The 23,610-nt window shown below is 32.2% G+C and overlaps 1 protein-coding gene across 1 annotated transcript; it reads left to right on the top strand.

The window, feature by feature from the left end:
* Positions 1–12,110: 12,110 nt before the first annotated feature.
* Positions 12,111–15,726, top strand: LOC108783156 (uncharacterized). The gene is made up of 4 exons (XM_018551648.1): positions 12,111–13,027; positions 13,505–14,309; positions 14,403–14,759; positions 15,517–15,726. The coding sequence occupies exons 1-4, from the start codon at positions 12,111–12,113 to the stop codon at positions 15,724–15,726; spliced, it is 2,289 nt and encodes a 762-aa protein (XP_018407150.1).
* The last annotated feature ends 7,884 nt before the right edge of the window (positions 15,727–23,610 follow it).

Consider the following 23,610-nt stretch of genomic DNA (forward strand, 5'->3'; position numbering starts at 1 on the left):
TTAAAATATTATCCGGACCAGCCATTATACAACCCCCGTCACCGTCGCTACTCGCCCCTGTAATTGATACCGGCTGGATGCCTTATCTGGATCGCCATGGTCGTGGCCGAACACAATTTTACGTGGCGACCGGCGGGAAAGTGACTTTTCCCCTCCACCGTCCGCACGCGGATTGCAGTTGCAATTGTTAGCTGCTGCACATCGGTTTCACCGGCGCGCGATACAAGCGAACGATATGTATATCTGAGACAATACAAATTGCACGTATCACGCTTGTCTGATAAAAAGACATTAATACCGAAAGGAGCGAGAGACTTACTCGGAATTTTCAGCCAGTTATTGTTCCGGTCTCGGGCGCGGCAAGATTTTACGATATAAGTAACGTAACTCTGGAAAAAAATTTCTTGGTATTTGTGACTATAATTACATGGTACAATAATTATGGTTATTATTGCTCTAATAATTATATTCATATTATAGTTCTATCAAAAAATATACCTATATAGCTGATGATAGATACTGAAAATGACTGTAAGTTGTACAATATATAATATTTATAAGTTAGCTTCATACTTTACATGGTTTTTTCATATGAAGAAATGACTATAAATTATGATTGCAAATTACAGTTAAATTACATTGGTAATTACAACCATTATTATGGTAATAATATTTGTAGCTATTTTTAATACCAACTCTACAATATACGTATAAATTTATAATTATTACTATTCATATTGTAGTAGTAATAATTATAAAAATAGTTGTAATTATCGTGATTATTATATCATGCAATTATAGTCACAAATGCCAAACATTTTTCTCTGACAATTAGTGCAGAGTATCCTGCATGCGGGAGAGCGAGAGTGTTTAAATATTTTTAAATATACTTAAAGAGTATTTGTGACTTTCCCGAGGTAGAAACTGCCGACCAAGTTCCTTGACACGAATGTACGAATGCGTGTTGGAAATATATTTTTCTCCGCGTTAATCGCTCCGGCTAATGCACGTACGAGTCAAACGAGGCTCTCGTCAATCTCGCGCGAGTCTTTCCTGCGTATTAAATCGCAAAATTGCAGCCTTCTCGCCACGCGACCTTAATAAATTTAATACGAGGGTGTCGGCTCGTTACTCAAAGTTCTCGATGATGACGCCGGGCCAAAGCATCAAAACAGGGACTAATGGACCGTTGCATCGGATGGTACAAAAAAAAAAAGAGGGACGAGAGCACCCTCGGTTACTCGAGTATCAAAGAACGCTCTCGCAAAGCCGAGGGTGTCGGCACGCTCCCGTACACTCGACATATCTAGCTAGCATTTCGCCATTACTTCGTTCGATTTTTCTGTGCTTTTCTATTTTTAAATAAGCAAGTCACTTTTGTGACATTTTTTTCCTGTTAGGAACAAATTTTATGATTCTCTTAAGAACGAAATTACGTCTCTTAGAAATAGATTCTCTTACGATCGACTTTCCACATAAAGCGAAAGATTATATTATGCAAGTCGGAAGGACTTGCCATAAGCAGAGGAGAATATGGAGTGAATTTTGCTTTGCATAGAAAATCGGACATTTCTAGGTAAGAGAAATGTAGAGTGGACCCCGCTTCGTGTGAAAAGTCATTACGTGAATAGAAGAGGGTATAAGGATAGTTCTTAATATTGTATCTATCAGAAAGAAAGAATTTATTTATAAGACTTTTTTTCTAATAACTTTTAACGCAGGATAGGTGAAGGATAGAATCTTTCAAGACTATTTAGAATCGTGACACTGACAATGAATGTATATATATATATATACATTTTATTATAAATCAAGGTTGGAGAGTGGTCTCTTATATACGCATTGCATATTTACCCAAACTTTTGTTAATAACTTTTGAACGCGTACTAAAACTTTTTGAAGGTCGCTCAGGGTTATGACTTTGACATATTTCAAGGTCATCAGAGCTGGATCCGTTGTTATCAATATTTATCGAGTATATTCCCCTTGCTTTTGTTTAAATATCTTTTGTAATTCTTTAAGCAAATTCTCTCTAACATTATAAACATATATATAAGTCCAAGAATAACAACACTTTTATTTTTGTCGTTATTTTTTATAATAACGGTTTAATAATGACGTTGAAATTTTTGTGACAATAACAGTAACTAATTAAAAGTTTACGTTGGAAAAGTCCTTTTGAAAAGTAACTTGCCGCCATTACGTGTTATTTATTGAAGAAAAGTAACTTGCTATTGGTGTAACGAGCTTTTAAAAAGTAGCTAATAAAAATCAAAGTATTACAATAAATAACGAATTACTTTTTTTAGTCGAATGTATAGAGTTTAAAGCTGACAAGATTTGCTTGATAAATGAGATCTGCAATCTGTTTATTTTATATACAAAATTGTTAGTCCCCAGATTATATAGTAATTTACACGAACAATGTCAATTTTTAGAATTAGATACTTAATTCAATATTAAAAAGTATTATGAAAATTTATGCATTATATATATACATATATATATGGGTATGTACAATATTGATATTTGCGCACGCGCGTGATTTTGTGGATGAGTGTGGGATGAGTATGTGTGTGAGTGTGGGTGTGGGTGTGTATATAAAAGATGTATCAACCAAATATGTAATAATCATAAATCGTACATGTGTGTGTCTTATTGGTAAAACAGCTCAACAGCAATGCAGTCGAAATTCGATTTTCAATTTATGATCCCCTTAAATTCTTGTCACACTACACATTGGAGACTGAGAATTGCGAATTAGAGATTAGAAATTGACTACTCAGATAATTTTGATCTATTTCCTGATCAGCTAAATTGTAGTCTTCAATTCGTAATCCTCGATCTCCAATGTGTAGTGTGATACAGGCTTTAAACAGAGTTTAATAAATTCTTTTCTCGATAAAACTTATTAAAGGAAATCAATTTTCCTTATAAAATTTTGTTCTACTTCTTTTTATCAATGAATAACGAAATAAAAATGAGAAATGAGTCAACTTTCAAAGATTGATTTTACAATAAATCTTTACGATAAATTCGAGCAGTATAAAAATAATTTATTTCTAATAACTTGAGTATCCAAAAATATTCTTTAGTTTTGTAACTTTTAAATTTTCCGAATCGATCTTTCTTTGTTTCAAAAGATGATGTATGGGATTGACGAGCAATGCTACTATTTGTCCATCGTTTTTCCAATTCAATCTTTCGATCACTTTTTCTTTCGTCAATTTGGAACTAAATTTTCTTTTAATGACAATGCTATAGCGTCATTTAAGCTATTCGATTGGAAGGATGTACACGCGTGCACGTTTGCGAGAGTAATTACTTACCAGGAAACACATAATCGTCGACCACAAAGCACACTTCACTTTCCTCCCTTCTACTAGGAAATTGTAGGGAGTATAGGAACACGGTAATGTCGCTGCACGTCGTTCAGATTGCTTCTATGCGATTTTCTATACAAAACAATGATTATTAATTTATTCACACTTATTTATACAATATGTTATACTTATAATATCTATTTTGGTATACTTATAATATTTCTTTTGGTTATATTTATAATATTTATATGATTTTTAGTTATATTATTCATCTTTTTGATGTAATCATCTCGCGAGTGGCCGTAAATGATCAACCATTTTTATTTCTTTATATTTAAAAATTTTGCCTTTTATTTTGACCATTCTCAATTATAGAAACAGTTTTACTGTTAGTAATATATTTATCACATTATTTATTTATTATTTATTTATAATCCTGACTAAGATAATGTTTTTTTCGCAATAAATTATTTTTACATTTTAAAATACTTTATTAGAACATTATTATTATTATAATGGATGATTAATCTAATTTGCAAAATTAATCTCAGTTTCAGTTTGCAATTGCGTTTCAAGTCGATAAACTGTATTAGCACATCGTTTATAAAATTAAAATAATATATTTGCAAAAATTTGCATTTAGTATTAATAAGATTCACTTCGATCGAAAATAGGATCATTTCTATTCATTGATTGTATTATTTACTTATTTTTGAAAAGAAAACCGTATTTCTTAAATATTTCATTAAATTTTTGTGTGTTAGAGCTTTTTGATTCTCCTTAGCATGCTATTAGTGCATGTTTGTATTGTGTGCTGTATCTGTGAGTGATGAACCTAAGCATGAATTATTTTCTCAATAAGCCAATTTTTGTGATAATCTTCTATTTCGTTATTTTGCTCTTGCTATTCCTTTTTATGAAATTATCTTATTTATTGTGTATTTATTTTACAGGTAAATATTTTCTTTACGCATTTCAATTATGTAATTACAATAATGATAAATTTATATCACAATGTATAATATTATCTAATATGCTATAAATCTAATCCTTGCAAGTTAATAAGTTGTAAAAAAATATGATATATCGAATAATAATGGTTGTAGACTGTACTCATTGTCAGTAATTATACCAATAAATTGTTTTAAAAGAATTTAAATTAGAACCACACATAAAAAAAGATTAGTCAGAATTTTAAACCAGTAAGCAATTGTACGTGATTAATCTTGTAACTAATAATAGCTTTTATTGCTTTTACGTATTTCAAAAGAATGACACCCTTTTCTCGAAAATGCCAACTTTTTTAATCAGTACATTGAAGGTATACTTGCAAAGAGCTAAAAGAAATTCCTGTTCCACACACGAGCCCCGAGTCAAAAAATGCACGCTTGAAACGCGAAAGCGCAAAAGTTAGACGTATGTAAATGAGTTTGCATTAAAAAGCGTCCCTGGCCTAAGTAGAGACCGGAAAGTTATTACAAGAAAACGAGAAAGAAATTTTCCTGTCGCTCTTGAACAACAGCAATACTTCGTCCAATTTGAAACGATCGATAAAACGGGAAACTGAATTTTGAAAGAATTTTGTTTGTAAATGTTTACGTCGCTTTTTACTTAACAATGAAACCTATAGAAGTGTACCCCTCTGATATTTTCTAAACAAACATAAGAGACACATACCTATTCTTTTTATAAGGTTCCAATTGCACTTTTAGGCAATGCACAAAATTTCTTTGAAAAAAATTGTTTGTTGACTTTTGAATATCGTCGAAATTGTAAGAGATAAAAAAATGTTTGAAATAAAACACGTGAATGGTTTTAAAGAAATATATATGATTTTAAAAAATTGTTTAATTTTTCTTTTTTATGATAAAAAGTTATTACTTATAAAATACTCCTTCAAACTATTCAACTTTTATTCAAAACATTTCTTTTATCTCTTACAGTTCCGATAATATTCTCTTCGAAAGAAAAAAACCAATTTTCTTCAAAGACGTATTAACTTGACTTCCTAAAAGTGTGATGAAGCCTTTATACAAGAATACATGTTTTATTTGTCTTGAAAGCAACATATTCAAATCAAAATCGGAAGGGAATACTTCTATAGGTTTTCTTGTGAGACATATTTATGGTCCATCTTTTAGTGAAAAAAGCTGTACACTGTTGGCTAAAAGTTTAACTTTTTACAACTTCCGCTCTTTAAAACTCTTTTCCCTCTTTACGATTTATCGTTTGATGAAGAATACGAACGCACGACTTATTGTTAGAATTCTTTCATGAATCCTTGGGAAACGCAGCGACCTTTAAAAACGTCCGCAGGGGAACGGGAAACCAGACCTGAGACAATTGTCGCGTGTGCAACCTTTGACTATAACCCAGATTGCACTAATCGAACGCGATCTGCACACACGCGCGCACACCGGTATTTACGTTAGTAATTTCATCGCTCGCGCGATCAACCATCGTGAGATGCGTTTATGCGCACGCTTCTCTCGTGTACACGTATTTTTGCGTGCACGCGTCTTGACCCTCCTAGATAGCGATCAACTGGGTGTTGTTTATCGCGGAATGAACATTCGAGATTGCTGTAAATTCGCTGAATTCAGATTTCGGTGAATTCAGAGTCAAAGATAGATTCCATTTATACACAGCAAAACAATTTCATACAAAATCACAACAATTGTCGAAGGTAATTTGCAATTTCTATAAAGGTATTATATATATATACCTACTTAAACACATAAATAAAGTTACAACTTATTACCATATATAAGAATGAAATTATTCTTATTTATAGCAATTAAACAATTTGTAAACGTGAATTTGCAATTAAAGTTAAATTTACAGAAGTATTAAATTTTTATTGGTACGTGGTATTTATATTCGCCAATTTATGCAACGTACATTTTTTCTGAAGTTTTATCTTATCGATGTATACGAACGTAAAAATACAAATGTGATATTACGTTACATAACGTTACAAAAATTTGTACGTTTATATAAAAACTATAATATGTAACATTTTATAAAATATAATGTTATTGCGTAATTATATTATAATGCTAATTATGTATATTATAAATAATAATAATTATATATAAAGCTATTGTTATTGTAATTTCCCATTTAATAAAGAAAGAACGATTTTACTCGAGTATCTAAAAATTTAGCTAAATGTATAACATATAGGTTTGAAAATAATTTTATTATTAATAAAATTATGTAGAACATTTTTAAACGTATGATAATATGGCATAAAATTTTAACATCCTAGCAACTAGTTTAAATATCCTATATAATTCTTTGATAGTCTACACAAAATATATTATTTTCAAATCTAGCTAAATTTTAGATATATTGTATTTCAACAAAATCGTTCTTTCTTTCTGCTGTGCATATTTACACAATTAGAGATAAAAGTATTAATTATTGTAAACATACAATTCTCTCTATAGGTATATACTTCTATTATGTACACTTCTATTAGAAATTATGTAATTCTTATATATACTATTTGTGTAATTTTACATAAAATATAATGTGCTTTTTTCAGTGCAGGAAACAAAGTCGAGTGAAATTTGGCTTCTGGAAAAGAATCTTATCAAATTTTCCTCATTGTATGTATAATCGAGAGAAAGCGGGTTATTTTAAACTGAGGAAGAGATAATCATACGACTCTCCTTCTGCTCCAATCGATTTTCCTGTGGCTTTAACTTTTGAAGACTTCTCGCCAAGCATCCGGAATTTTGATAGTAACGATTTCTCGATCTCTTGAGGATGGACGGGCATGCAACAAGTGCTCGGAAGAGGAGGCGAACCGCGGTTAAAAGTGAGAAAGGAGGGTGGCAGAAACAAGAGTCGGAGGGTGGCGAAGCGACGAACTTGACACGAAAGCGACCGAACCACGCGAATGTACCCTAATGTGACGAAAGGTCTCTCGGAATATCCGTAACAGGCACACCGACGAAGTGCGTCCGATTAAATCTTACACGCGGCAATGAATCTGATCGCGGCATTAGTTGTTCGTACAATCAATCAATAAATTATGTCTGCAAAGTTTTACCGTATTGTGATTTATTTCTTTATATCATTATATTTTCAGCTCGCGGTATGTACAATTAAATTAAATAATGAGTTAAACTTTTTAAGGTACATCACTATAGGTACACACATTCGGCATACCTAGATCTTTTATCAGATATCACTAATGCAATATTCAAAATAAAAGGTAAAGTTAAAAAATTTTATTTTTTATAAATAAGTGTGTGTGTGTGTGTGTGTGTTATAATTTTAAAGATGATTTTATTTCATTGGTGATATCGCTTTAATTAAAATGAGAGTAAACATAATAAATTGTTATAAAATGTTAAAATAAAATTTTTTAATATCTTTTTTATTTTTTATGCTTCTCACTGATTCTTATTTTTATAAATTTTTTGATACTTTTTTCTTTAAAATTTCCGCAGCTAAAATTTTACCACTCAAATAATAAGCTGTCATTGCTTCACATCAATATAGTCATTTTTAGTTATTGACAGTATGTTACTTATTTATTTAAGTTGTAATAATGACATCACCTTCTTGACCAATTAATGACTTATTTATTTACCTATTCTATGATGTGTATACAATGTCATATTCTTATTAACTCGGATAGGTGACCAATTGACGATGAACTATTAATGTTATTAGTGAACAATTAATTACATAAAAATAATAACACATTGTCAGTTTATGATGTTTATATGTATACTTATGTTATGTGGCTGCAAAAAATCAATATCCTTTTTAAGATATTTGAACATCATCTTAAATATTTAAACATCAGATTCGTCAGATTATCGGAATGATTAATTAATTTTCTCCAATAAACGATATTTTGCTATCTATAGACAGAATATCACGAGCCGTTACGGCATGTCGATTGAAAAACTCTGCTCTATATGGATCTTATTGTAAATCTATTTTATTAAAGCGATAGAGAAGAGATATAAGAAATTTTAATTGCCAAGCTATAACTTAAAAGAGAACTGTTAGAATTTAAATTATTCATTTTTAAGGATTCTAATCTTATAACAGTTATGTTCGGACTGAACATTAAAAAAATAATAGATTTCTAAACTATAAACTTTCTTTAATGTCAAAAATTCTTGGCTTGTGCTTGTAATAAAAGCGGAATGCTGTGGGCAATAATAATGTGTCATACATACAGGAGGCAGTCTTTATTAAATGCATAGGCTAACTAGCTTGGCCATATAATAAAACATTCCTTTTCACATGACTTAACACTACGACGATCGTAGACAGTTGCACAGAGAATTTTATATCAATCTATATACTCACTCTACCGCGGGACGTCCCTTTCAATTGAGTTTTAATGAAACGTCGATTTTGCTAAGCGACAAAATTTAACTACTTTCCTTTTTCATGAAAGAAAAAAAATCAAGATTTTAAAACAAATTATCAGATTTTTAAACTTATTCTATTTTATTTTACATATGTATACAACTATACACAATAGCAAGCAAAAAAAAAATGCGAAAAATTGAATGCTTTGTCATATCTATTTCTTTTTAAATATATCGGTGCTATTTTTAAATAAATTATTTATAATACAACACTTAATCTACGTATATTGGAAAGTCTTGATAGCATAATAGATTGAAAAAAATTATTATGAAAACTAATTTTTTAAAAATAATTTATTAATATTCTTTTCTTTATGTGGTCTATACATAAATTTAAATCAAATAAAAAATTAATATATATATAATATAAATATTTTTAATACTTAAAATTACTTAGGCTGCGATCAGTCCTTTGTGATTATAACATTACATACATCTATACGGCACTACACTGTCAATCGTTTGTATCTATCATTTTTCCTTTATTTTTTCTTTTTTCTTTCTTTTTCTCACATTATAGATAGTATCTAACTTTATATATTCAAAATTTTGTTTCAAAATATTTCTTATTTATACGTTCAATTCATTACCCATAACGTGCTATCGTAGAAATGTATAAAATCTATATTTAAGTATAAGAGAGCAAAAAGGCTTCAAGAAACAAATCATCTATTCAAAGTATGTCAGTGCGTGTTTAAACGTAACAACGTAATTTTGTCAAATTGCGCAGTTTCCCTTTCACACACACACATGTCCCTTCACCAAATTCCATTCCAAACTCAGTATCACGAAATTCGTGCAGGGCAAATGAATGGGCGGCCGATAGGTATGGGAAACGCTAACTTTCGTGCGGCGATCTCGTGCTTGCGTAAAAACTAACCTACTGATATGTCAAATCGAATTACCTTATATTTACGACGATTAAAAACTTCAAACATATCTTCACATCGCTCGTTGAATTATAATGATATATTTAAAATTGTGTTATGTTTGAGAAAATATAGATAAAATTGTAGATAAAATTAAATAAAGCTCATGAGAAGGTTATTACATTTCTATCAAATTTCTTACTTCAGTACATCTCCAAAAATGTAATAAGTAATTGCATTTGTATCGAATTTGTATTCTTGATTTTATTTCTGACATTTGAAATAATAATATGTATCTTTTAGTGACGCGCGGAAACGAGTCATAAAGATTGTCTGCATGTACATGTTTATTACATTTGTGACTCTACTATCATGGATTTTGGAAATATTAAAAATGAATATTCATCTTCGAATCTCTTCAATTTCGTACGTATGTAAGTTTATCAATGTTTTAATTAATCGTAAATACTAACTGTTAAAGATTGATAATCTAAAAAAATTAGATAAAAGTTCAAAGATCATGTTTATTATATGTATATAAAATATATATTATATTAAATATATAAATATAAATATATATATATATATCACATAAATGAAAAGGTCATAACGCTATTTATTCAGAAATCCAACAATTTTTGAGGATCTAATAAAGATCTCGATATTTAAAAATTTACGTGTTTGCAAATAATACGCGCAGATATAAATGTCTGAAACATCGTGCAATATATCTATTATTGATACTGGATTAATTTTGTAGATGTCATCTACTATACATTTACATTAATTCTCGATCCAAAAATCTGAAAACCTGAAACCGTAACGTTTTGTGCACTTAGTACTTTAATCTTCTAAAACCTGTGTGTCACACTACACATGAGAGATTACGAATTTCGAATTGACGATTAGAATTCTATTAGTCAAGTAATTTTAAAATTTCACTTTGTTTTAATTGGTTAAATTCTAATTTCCATTTCGCAATTTTCAATCTTCTAAAACCTGTGTGTCACACTACACATGAGAGATTACGAATTTCGAATTGACGATTAGAATTCTATTAGTCAAGTAATTTTAAAATTTCACTTTGTTTTAATTGGTTAAATTCTAATTTCCATTTCGCAATTTTCAATCTTCTATGCATAGTGACTTGTACTTAAGACCATACAAATTTCGAGATTCAAACAATTGTAATGCATTCCTGCGAGTAATTAATTATGAACGTTGTATTCACGTTATGCTGCAGATGGGAGAACGGAATCTCTCAAGACACGCAGCATCGACAGCGTAAATCACCGCATAAGAGACTCAAAGTAACTCGAACGTCGGCATCGCTTGTGATCGACCAGCTGAAGAGTATCTTGTGGTGTCCTGGCAATTTTCTGTCATACATACGAACGCGTCGAAACTGGCGTCCGAAATTTTTGATGAGATATCTTCGCGATAATCGATGTAGTTGTATCGACAAATGCGACACGGTATTACGACACGATAAAAGAAGATTGGTCCCGGAAGTCCCAAAGATCTATTCTATCGGTTTGCATTGTGGCGCGAGAAATTTGAACGAAAACGATTATCTCTCAAGCTCGTGTGGTATAAGGAACTTAAAGAAACGTTTCAATATTGTTCGCAGGTAGTAACATTTCTTGATGAATTTCAAGTCAACGTGACACTTGAAAATAGAACAAATGAAACATTTTCAAATATAGTTAGATTTAAGTACACCGCCGGCTAAAAGTTTGAAATCCATTAATTGTCCACTATATGAAATAAAATAAAACGCATTATAATTGAATATATTTTTATTATTTTACCTATTATTTTATTATGAATGAGAAATAATATAAAACGATAATTTAAAAGATCTATTTGTTGTAAAAAAATTTTTATTAAGAAAAGTTTTTTTTAAAGAATATTAAGTTTTTTTTACCTTTTTGTTAAAATAGCTATCACCTTTTTACTAATTTAAATATAAATATCTAGCTGCAAGTTAAAATTAATTAATTTTAGTTTACTTTTCCAACCATCTTCTAAAATAGTCCATAGGCCAGTTTTGGAAGAAAAGATTTTATGATCGTAGTTCATTTTCTCGAAATTAAACATATTGCTTATTTACTTTTAAATTAAGAAAAGAGTGAAGCACGAATTAAACTTTTAAATAGTATTTTACTAAAATATTCTTAAATTTTACATCATGTAATTTCAAACTTTTTCCCGACAACGTATGTATGTATATTTGGAGTGTTTCAAGAGAAAACATTGATTTTATACATATTTTAAACGTTGCAAAACATAGCTGTTATTGTATGAGTTAAATCTAAAAGTAATCCTATTACCTAAAAAGATTTTGACTTATATTATATTATAAACTTCATAATTTTACGTTAAACTTCATTATTTTAATATCACATTGGGAAATGAAAGAATCATATTTTTGCAATAATTTCAGACCAATGATCATATGCAAATATTGTATCACACAATCAGCTCCAACGTTAAACTTATCAACAGATACAATGTTTCTTAAAGTGCATACAGATCGCCAGGCAATGCCAATTGATTGTACAGAATCGATGGAGATCACCCATAAATATGATACATATAAAACTCAAGAGAATAATCATAATTCTCATCATAGTCAATTACATAAACATGTTGAAGAGAACAAAAATACATCAGACATTTTGCGAAATGATCGTGCCGTTGACGATCACTCCTTTATAGCTGATGGTTTTAAGGACCCTCCTGTGAGAAAAGATCACAAGTGTGATAGTTCTCGTATGACTAGAGACGCGCAAATTCAAACCTCGAACAAAAAGAATTTGCGACGAAGAAAAATTAAGAGAAAATTGAAGCCGACCACCGAAAGAATCTCTCATCGCAATCATTGCGATAACGAACCGCAAATTGTCGCGAATTTTCACGATAGTTTACATAGTTCAAGCAGAGAGGGCTATCACCACGAACCATGGCTTCGCGTTCGGGCTCTGGAGAACAAACGCGCCGAGTATATCAATAAATTCACGGCCGTGAATAGGCAGATAGAGGAGATAACGGCAACGCTACGGGAAACCTGCTGCAGTGGCGAGAGTCCGCGAAGTAATCTGGAGAACCGTGATGAATACTTTTCATCAATATCCGACGACACGAAAGTAAATTGGGGTGGCGTCGAAAACAAGTCGACGATTGCGAGAGAAAAAAATACGTCGAAAGAAAAAAATGGTCTGGTAAACGTTAAAAAGATCGTCGGAGAATTGAAAAGTGACACAAGTAAAAATGCGTCCGAGGTTTTGCACGTAGATAGCCGCAATAATGAAACGGTCTTCTCTGCAAAGGATAGTGTTTCTTTCTCGAGAAATCCAAACGATTCTTTCGAACGTGACATTGTACCAGCAACGGAGACAGTTTATTTTTCAAATAGAATTTCTATACAGTAAAAAAATATTTGTGTTAAAACCGGTCCTTGCTAAAATTTTGGTGTTGAACTTTTAACATATCCGATTAATTGCACATAATATGATTAATTATTTGAACATTTTGTATCAAATTAATATTTAAAACCTTTTAGTATTAAAAACAACACAATATTTGTAAGAATGAATGAACAAATAACAAAAATAATGTAGCTTTAAAACGTAAATTCTTAGATATATGGATATATAATGAATGTATGTGTTAATTTGACATATTGTAATAAATGTTAATTTTACTGAAGAAGTATGCTTCTACAATTTGTTTCTAAATCAAAATGTTATGTTTTTTATATTAATTTTTATATAATTATTATAATTTTTATACAATGTTACGTGCTAGCACATTTCATCTTTCGTTAAATTAACACAAAATTTTGGGTGGACAATTTGGGACGAATAAATGTGTTAAATTTAACATAAATTTTTTAATTGTACAGGAACAAGACGAAGACGAAATGTCATTTTAACAAACAACTGTCACTCGATCTAGATGTTATAAACAACGAGAACGATGAGCTTCAGGAATTGTCTATTAAAAATGAATTCCTTGATAAAGTTTATCCAAAAAATAATTTTACAATCTTAAATAATGACACGCACAAGAGAGATTTAGCTGAAAATCCTGCCGCTTTGAAAAAATCGAGATATTACATGAAGACCATTGAGGAGAAGGTAGGCGACGTAGCTATCCTGGAGGACATTAAGAGAAGGATCGACAGAGACTTCGATGATCCACCAGGCGAGAGGAGCGAAAACGACACGGAGGAGTTTATCACCGTTTCTCAGAGAAACAGTAATCTTGATCATCACGTCATCGGTGTGTCCTCAATGACGATAATTGAGAAATCCAAATCCACGCCGTTGATCGTCGCGACGAATCTCGAGCCGACAGAGACACAAATTCACGGCTCGATGTCAGTTGATGCTATAAGCGAGTGCTCGAACAAGAATTCTGCCCTTTCCAAGTACTTCTCCTGCACGCAAATTCCGAGCCAGGTGTCGTTAATGGAGAACAAGGACGAGCTCGCTGTCAAGGCTGTGGATTGTAGCGTGATTGAATCGTATTCAAATCTACATTCGAATTACCATTATTACGATTCGCGTTCGAACTTCAGTCTGAATAATTATTCGCTTTCGAACTTAGACCCCAGTCTCGATTGTTCGCTTTCCAGCTTCGACTATATCTCGCGTTACGATTCATCCGTGCAGTACGCCACTCCAAATAAATCTTTAATTGATATGGTAAACAAGTCGAACGACACAATTGAGATATCCGAAGATCGCGAAGATGTCGCGAAGAATAGAATTTGTAATTGGGAACATCTTCCTTTTCAGGAGAATGGAGAGAAAGAATGGCGAGCTGGGAAACGGTATACGGCCGATTCCACGTTTGAGACGTCGAAGTCGTCGAGATACATCGGTTCGATAGACTCGGGCGTATTCAGCTCATCTTTAATCGATCTTTATCCCGCCGAGAGGTCCTTTCATGCCGGCAAATCGACATTTGAAAAGAAACGCCGCGATGGGAAACTCGATAGAGCATCGACTGCCGTTGATTCCGGCTCGGATAGTAGTTATACCAACGACACGCTCGATCGGAAGGTGAATGACGTCGTGAGAGACCTTACGAAGAATTTGATACTTTGCGAGAGGAGGGCGAAAATAAAACTGAGAGCGAGAAACACGCGTTACGTATGTATGCCCATAGAAATCTTGTTTTACTGTAATTTTGTTGTAATCACTGGTTTTCTAACGATCCAAATTTTCGTCATATTAGTAGACAATTGTATATTTTGCAATTTATTGGCTACTAAAGATCACATTTATACTATATCCATTTTTGTTGTAATTAATTGAAATAGCTATACATATTATTTACCTAATTATCTAATTTTCAGACGTTTTATATACATTATACATATATTATAATATACAGAGTAAGCCTTTTTAATCTTTCTACGCTGATAACTCGAAAAGGAAACATAAAAAAAACACAAGATAGAAAAGTTGTGTGATTTTGAAAGGGAAAGAAGTTAATGACTTTAAATTTGACCTTGAAAATACATTTCAAGGTCATTTGAAGGTCAACTTTGAAATTTCATATATGGAATCCTCCTTTTTCATTACATATTCTTATAGTACACCTCGAGAGCTTTCCAAAACATTATAATTAAGTTTATTTTTATCGAGTATTTTTCAAGTTGTAAGGTTGAAAGCTGTACCATCACCGGCATTAGCATTATCCATGGTATTTGATCGATGACTAAAACCTTTGGAATGTTGTTCAAAGGGGCACTTTCAGAAGAAATCTTAATTTGAAAGAAATATTTTTTTTTAATTAAGATACTTTTTTTCAGTATATCGTCAAATACGTGCGTTTAATAATATGATCAGGATTTGTAAGTGCGCGTCTTTAATTTAATCTAATTCGCGATAACGTTTCCTCTAGTCTCAAGACGTCCTGTCGCACGCTTACAATTTTAGCAGAAATCTCTACGACACTTGCGGCGACTTCTTCAACTCATCTCTGTCATCCAGCGAAGACGAAAGAATCGTCAGTATCTCCACGCCGTCACTCTTGTCGTTATCGGATTCCGAAATTGAAGATTTTGAATCAAGATGTCAACGTGTCTGTCGTTCAAATTCAATTCAGATATGAACCTGTAATTGACAAAACGACAAAATGACATGTTTATATATATAATTTTATTGTATAATTCTATTTAGTAAACATTGACGTTTGACGTAATTTTAGCTCATTTATCTTTCATAAATAATGATAAGAATAATTATAATTATGCTTATTATTATTGATAATGATAATAATAATATTAATTTTAATTGTTCATAAGCATGAACATTATACAACGACACTTGAAATAAATATTGTTATTCTAGGGAAATAAAAAAAGAGTATATATATAATTAAATATAAATGTATATGTATACTTAATTATATATAAAATATGTTCACATGTAAGTATTTTTTTTTGTACAATCTCTATATAATCTCTGTATAATCTCGACATACATGGAAAAAATAAGAAGGGACGTAATTGAAAAATAATTAGAAAGATAATTTTTGCATTATTTCTCTTTATAAAAAATATTATTCTAATTACATTGTACGATAGCTATGTGTAATTACATATGCAATTTTACACATTATTACACAAACAATTTTTTTCTCAAATTTTACACTTTCCAAAAATTGTTTTTTTTTTTTTTTTAAACAATTCAAAAATTATTTTACTATTATATTTTTCAATTCTTATTATTTCTTCTGCATACAAACAGATTACTATATAATATTATATACAAAAGATAGAAAACATATTATACTTTACGTATATAATTATATTTATATATATTGTGACCGTACTTGTGAGAGACGGCACAATTTCGTCACATCATCCGTTACTCTACGCATGCGATAGCTCCAAAAGATTGACAAAAATAATTTAGTTAGCAAAAGTGCGGTTCTTCCTTAATTTTATGTACTGCGATAGTCGACAGCCGTATGAACTTCGTTGGGCGCCAGGCACGAGAGAGCGTGCCACTCTTCGCACTAATTTTAAGATGACTCGTTCGGACAAAGAAATAATAGAGCACAACACACAAACGGACTTAGCGACGGACGAGATCGGTTAGCTCAGCCAACGGAATTGGCAGAGGGGGTGGTTCGCGGTAAGCGGGAAGAATGTCGGAGAACAAGGTAGAGACAGGCAGAAATAATTGGACCGAAATTAACAGTAATAATAACAAAGAGTTTTCAGTATATTTAACTTGTCGGGCGATACATATGACAAAGTATTTTACAGAGTCGCGCGGTCAAGCTTCGACGGATGATCAACTTTAATACAGCGAAGAACAATGGGCGTCGACAGTGGTCCTTCGGAAGGATTGCATCTCTAATAATTAACTTCTAGAAAATCTCGCCAACTTTTTAATACAATAGCAATAAAATATACGCGAACCGGACAGTCGAGTACGGGACGGCGGCAACACGTCTCGACTTTAATCTTAAACAAACCGGAATCTCAACAAATACAACCAACGATATTGACCAGGCAGTGACATGGGCGAGCAATAACGATAACTCTGAGCACTCTGAGCTCATGAATTCTTACGCCAGAGCGGACGGCACGTGCTCGCCGATAAATACGATGGCGTTACAATTGGCTATATTTTTTATTACAGGATCTTATTCTACGTAAAAAAAAACAAGTAACTTCTGTAGGAAACATTTTTTTGTTCGATCACTATTTTAGGAGATATTTAAGAAAATAGTAAGGCATAGTTACTGTATAAAATTTCATCATTTATTATAAAAAAAATGTTTCTCCGTTGTTTGCTAAACAATAATAAAGGCGATTCTGAAATTTTGAATGAACATTTTGGAAAGTATTTGCTGGCATAGCTCTACATTCCTGTATAATTATTTGACGTAAATCATTGATATTTCCCGGTGGAGTTTTATAAACAACGGATTTTAAGTGTTCCCATAAGAAAAAATCGAGCGGAGTTAGATCAGGAGTTCTTGGTGGCCATTCGATGGCTCCTCTTCTACCAATCCATCTCTACAGGAATCGATTGTTTAGCCACTGTCGAATTGGTAACACATAATGTGGGGGAGCACCATCTTGTTGGAAGTACAAAAGTTCCTCATTTAACAACAATTCGCCATTTTCATTTTGATTTTCAAAAAAGACTTTCAGTTATAAGTGCATCAAGAACGTTGTCTAGTAAATTTAAATAAAGGTTGCCATTCAGTTCGGCTCAAAAACTCCACCGGAAAATATCAATGATTTACGTCAAAGAATTATACAAGAATGTAAAGCTATTCCAGCAAATACTTTCCAAATGTTCATTCAGAGTTCCAGAATCGCCTTTATTATTGTTTAGCAAACAACGGAGAACATTTTGAACATTTGTTATAATAAATGATGATATTTTATACAGTAACTATGCCTTGCTATTTTCTTAAAATATCTCCTAAAATAGTGATCGAACAAAAAAATGTTTCCTACAGAAGTTACTTGTTTTTTTACGTAGAATAAAATCCTGTAATAAAAAATATACATTTCCATTTAAAAAAATTAATTTGACCTTCAAATTACGTTGAAAACGCCCTCCAAATAAAAGTTGAGAATGCCATTCTCTTTCCCCCTTGAAATCATGGAATATGCGTTTTAACTTTTTTTTTATCCTTTATATATTTTTCGACATAATCAGCTGGAAAGTTTTCAAATGAACATACCTGTATATACTTATATTTAATTTATAAACTTTTTTTATACCGCGGATAATTTTTTAATAAAATGCAATAACTTAAATAAACATATCGAACATTAACACAGTTATATATCTTTGTTAATGTATGAATTAACAATAGAATGCGATTCAATCGTATTATTAAAAGATAAATCATTGTTCCTTCGATCGATGTAGCACGATGATAAACTTGTAAGCACGACAATCGGATGCCGGTTCGTCGTGGCTCGTCTCGACGTTCGTCGAGAGCAGTTCGACCACATCATTAGACGATACTGACCGTTTCCGCGTTGCGGTTTCCTTTGAAGGGGATTGGAAACGTGCGCGGCACAACACGGCGAAGACCCGTGCGAGCCACCCGAGCGGAAATGCATAAACGAGCGAATGGAGTCGTTTCTCGCAACCGTCCACACCCGCGACTGTCAGAGAGGTCTTCTCTCATGTAAACGGTCCAGCTGGAAAACGAGAGGAAATGTCCGGATAAACGAGCGTCGCGAGAGAAAGCGGACGCGATCATCAAAAAGGCGCGTCCCGGGACTTTGTCTCGGGACGAGGTCTGCGTTTGATACCTCGGAAATGGGCGATTTTGCATCAGCATGGACAAGCGAGTCTGGCAGTAAAGATACAGTAAGGATATACGGGAGGCGGTGAAAATCTGTGTATCGTTCCATACGTGACACGACTGTGACGGAAAACTTTTAAAATTGCTGCCATTCTCTTTCCTCTCGATCTTCTCTCTGTAGAAAATTCTATAATATTTTAATAACTTGATTTTTTTTATCTTTTTCGGGGGGGGGTGACTCCATTATATTATTTTAACTCATGAGACAAATTTTCGTCTTAATGTTTGGCGCATCAATTTATTCTATATAATATAAATTTTAATCTGTATGAGCTTTATATACTATCATCGATAAAATTTTAATTCTGTGATCTCATTGCTTGATTTGCATTACTTCATTAACTTGTAAAAAGACATAGCTTTAAAAGCTGTTTCACCTGATGCATACTGAGTACGCGGAAATATTGTTATACATATATCGCTGAAGATGGGCTTGAATGAAGCTGAAACATTTTTAATGACTATAATTATAAAGTAAATATAGGGTAAACCCGGTATATACACCTATCGAAAACTTAATTTATCAATTATTATTTACTATGTTTAAAGTAAATTAATTATATAAATAGAATCTTTGTATCATCTACTACTATAAAAAAATATTAGAAATCTAAAATAATTTATTTTCCATATTAAAAAGTAACTTTTTCAAACCCCTGCATTTTTGCCATTTATCCCATAGGGGGGGGGTAATATGGCCACTCATATATAATTCATAAGAAAATCACAAATAATCTATAAATAAGATGTAAAATGACGACGTAACTTGCATTGTTTATTAATATATGACAATTTTTATTGTTCAGAATGAAAAATGGAATACAAATAGGACTTAATACAATTTTAAAAAATAGCTTCAAATCTTTGAAAATAATCTTTAAACGTTTAAGATTTATCAACATTTATGCATTAATGCAAACTGTAATTGTTAGAATTAACAAAAACTTTTAAATAGAGCGTCTGTGCTACGGCACAGCATCCCGCTCGCTAAAAATGCCGTATATCCCAAATAGATGGGATATATATGACAACTAATTAAACAAACAATACAGGAGCAAAGCACTTGTATTTTGCTATACAACATGCTTTACTATTCCTCTACACATATGTATTGCAAAATAACCACTAAGTCTTTTACACGCTCTATAATAATCATTTTATGTAGATTATAAATTATGATGGCATTACTTATTACAGTAAAAAATCGATTTAACTCGCAATAATTTCATTAATATTAACAGTAAAGAACTGAAATCATAACATAATACTAATATACCATAAAGGCATGTAACAAAGTAATTGACGGAAAATTATCCTCACTCCTTCTATTTTTTCTGACTTCTGCGGCGTATTTGCTGACGCGGCATATATACCGGGTTTACCCTATTCTTTACTGAAAATAATTTGTACACCAATTACTGTACCGTTTACATTCTCAGTCGTCATGTTTGTCCCTCATTGATATTTATAATTAGAAACATAACTTAAAATGAAGTTTACGTTTTGCTTATTTCACTAAATTTTTTACGTCACGATATTAAGACATCAGTATGATTATGAAATTTATTATAATATTATTGTTTTACTATATATATTACATTTACACACACGTACGTGCGCGCGAGTGTAGATGATCGCGAGTGAGCGAGCTAATGAATGAGAGAAAGAGAGAGGGTGAGGAAGGGAGTAGGAGGGAGAGAAAGAGTACGGAAACGAAGAGGTGATGTGATTTTATTAATCAATGTCGTCAATCGTAAGATGCTTGGAGGAAGAGAACAAAAATACATGAACATTAGAAGGTTGTCCTGAAATAGCAGCTCGGATTTCAAAAGGGATCGAAATAATTAGGCCCAAAAGTATGTATAAGCGCCATCCATAAGGGAAAGGTGACGTTGAGCGCCGAATTTTCTGTTCCGTCGATTCCGTCGATTTTGAGACGATTATATGATTTCATCAATTATTCGCTCACTTTAGCGAGTTAATTTTATTTCGCAGACAAATAAATCGTAATCCATGAGACTTACAATTTTTTAAAGAAAATAGTTTCTCATGGATGAACACCATTTGTAAAGCAGTGTCAGTGAGATATAAACAGATAGGATTGTCTGATTGTGAGTTACATTTATCTGGTGTATGGAAAAACAGAACAATTAATCGTTTTAACTGAACTATATGCTCGTTCGTCTATCAGCTGTTCTTTCCGTTTATCCTTGATAATAGGATTTACACGATACTGATCTTTGATAGAAAAATAGATAGAACAGTATCTTTTCTTTCAATTTCGGTACCTTTTACGTTACACCATAATAATTGCATCATCTACCATATGAAAAATATCTTCGTGGAGAATGTCATCTTTCTGAAAATGCAACTCACATATGCAACTTCTTTTGCTGAATTTGTTAAAGCCTCTTATAGCAATTCCATTATCTTGCCAATTATTGAACAAGTTTTATTGAACAATTTTTCTCTACTTTGGTGATACATTCACTCATCCAACATGCCAGTTCATGGTATAAATGTACAGATAAACGAACTGACATAAGGCCGAATTGGTCGGGTATGGTTAATTGCAAATAGCGCTTAACCATAAGAAATTATTCCCTTCAGAAGACTCCCTCGATCCCAATTTAAAAGTTACGAATCAGGTCCATATTCATCTCACGAAGCTCGAACTTCTCTCTTGCTTCATAGTATATCCATAGTTGCCGCGTAAAACAATCACTTTCTCGTGGGTCTTCGGATCTTGTCGTTGAGATTTTAGATACGGAATCTTATCGTCCACGACCCCGCGTAACTGAGAATGCGGTGCTCGTCTCGAATTATCGCGAAGTGCAGGCGAGGCGATGTGTCCCACATTGCACGGATTCGAGATTATCACCAGGTGATACTTATTTTCTTCTTTGTGCGAGCCTTCGTGACAGCGTATCAAAGAACTCTCGGGGAATTAGGTATCGCGAGCTACCGAGTATAAGGTGCTTTCCCGCGGCTGATCCTCCGTCATCGTGAATGGGAAGGAATTGCGGATTGAGAAGTGCGTCTCTCCGTTCTCTCTCTCTCTCTTTCTCTCTCTCTCTCTCTCTCTCTCTCTCTCTCTTTCCTTTAATTTCGTTAGGAAAGTAATTATGCTCCTTTCGTTTGTGAATTTACAGCGACGACGTGAAAGACTAAAGAGAAAAACACTCCTTGCCGAGAAGTTGGAGAAAAAATTCTTTTGATTGTGTGTTCAAAGAAAAATTTATTGCTAGCGACTATATGAATGATAATAATACAAGTTTTAAGTTATAATGTATAATTAATGTATAAATAATACAAGCTTTAAGTTATAATGTATAATTAATGAGGGCTGATTGAAAATGATAAGACTGCCTCTGTTTTTCTTTCCACACGAGGTATTTATTAGATGTGGCAACACTGCATAGATGTTTACGAACATCATACATTGATGTGTCTGAATCTGCAGTTAGACCGCCGCCACCGTATCTTCAGTATTCGGTAGACCTGTTCTTTTTAGCTGCATTTCTTGCACGGTTTATCCTTTCTCTTTTTCTCTCCAACATGGAGAGAAAAAGAAGAAAGAGCCGTGCAAGAACTTTAGCTAAAAAGAACAGACCTAGTGAGTGAAAAGGCTGCGACATAGACTTTTGTATACGCAAAAGCGAATCAACCGATCAGAATTCTTTTCCTCGCATTTTACGGGAGAAAAAAAATTTTCATAAATTTTAATAAATATACCAGCATTGTTAATGTCTTTCTAAGATGCCTATAAGCATCAAATTATTATATTACTATCATAGTTCAAGCGCTTAAAGACAATATTCGAACTCTTGGCAAAATTGAACCGCAATTGTGCGAAAATTTTGATGAAAAATTTCCTCAAACGAATGACTATTTGTTGAAGAAAAGTCGAGGCGCCATTTGGTTGATATTGTATTCCATGTTTAATCGCATTAAATATGGAATCTGTTCTTTCGATTAAAATAAATATGTCTCATCGTTTTCAAAAACTTATTCATTTTTTCATTAATTTAAAATGAAACCTTTTGTTGAAGGATCCTGTACTACTCGAAGGAATAAAATGTTAGATCTTTATCGCATCTCTTTATTTACTATGTATGTACCTCTAAACATTCACGAATTGTTAGAGCAAAATAATCAACCTACCGGGGTTGCCGAAGAGTGAAGTCTGTAATGAGCAGGTACATCTTCTAGGGTGGGTCCAAGGCAATTTTCGCCTCAGGAAACGATTATGCATTAACACCAGTGTGACAAAATAATGCGTCAAAATTACCCTCTGCACTATTAATTCTAATTGTATTACACTACCGCTACGCGTTATTACTAATTTTATTTTTGTAGGCTAATCTTATTTTTCTATATACTGAGAGAAGAAAAGTGGTTGCAATTATTATAATTTAATTATGCTTTGTAGTTACTTTTGGTGTTAATATATTTATAGTTGATTGGATACTACAGTAAGATTACTTTAATTACATTATGCATTAATGTAACTATAGCACGAAAATGATTATTTTTTATACATACATTATTATTATATTATCATTGGAAGCACATTATAAACAAATATTAACAAAATAATTAAAGTCATTATATTTGTAATTACGTTTAATCTCTCTCTCTCTCTCT

Source organism: Cyphomyrmex costatus, unplaced genomic scaffold, assembly GCF_001594065.2.
Source record: "Cyphomyrmex costatus isolate MS0001 unplaced genomic scaffold, Ccosl1.0 scaffold143, whole genome shotgun sequence".
NCBI classification, from domain to species: Eukaryota; Metazoa; Arthropoda; class Insecta; order Hymenoptera; family Formicidae; genus Cyphomyrmex; species Cyphomyrmex costatus.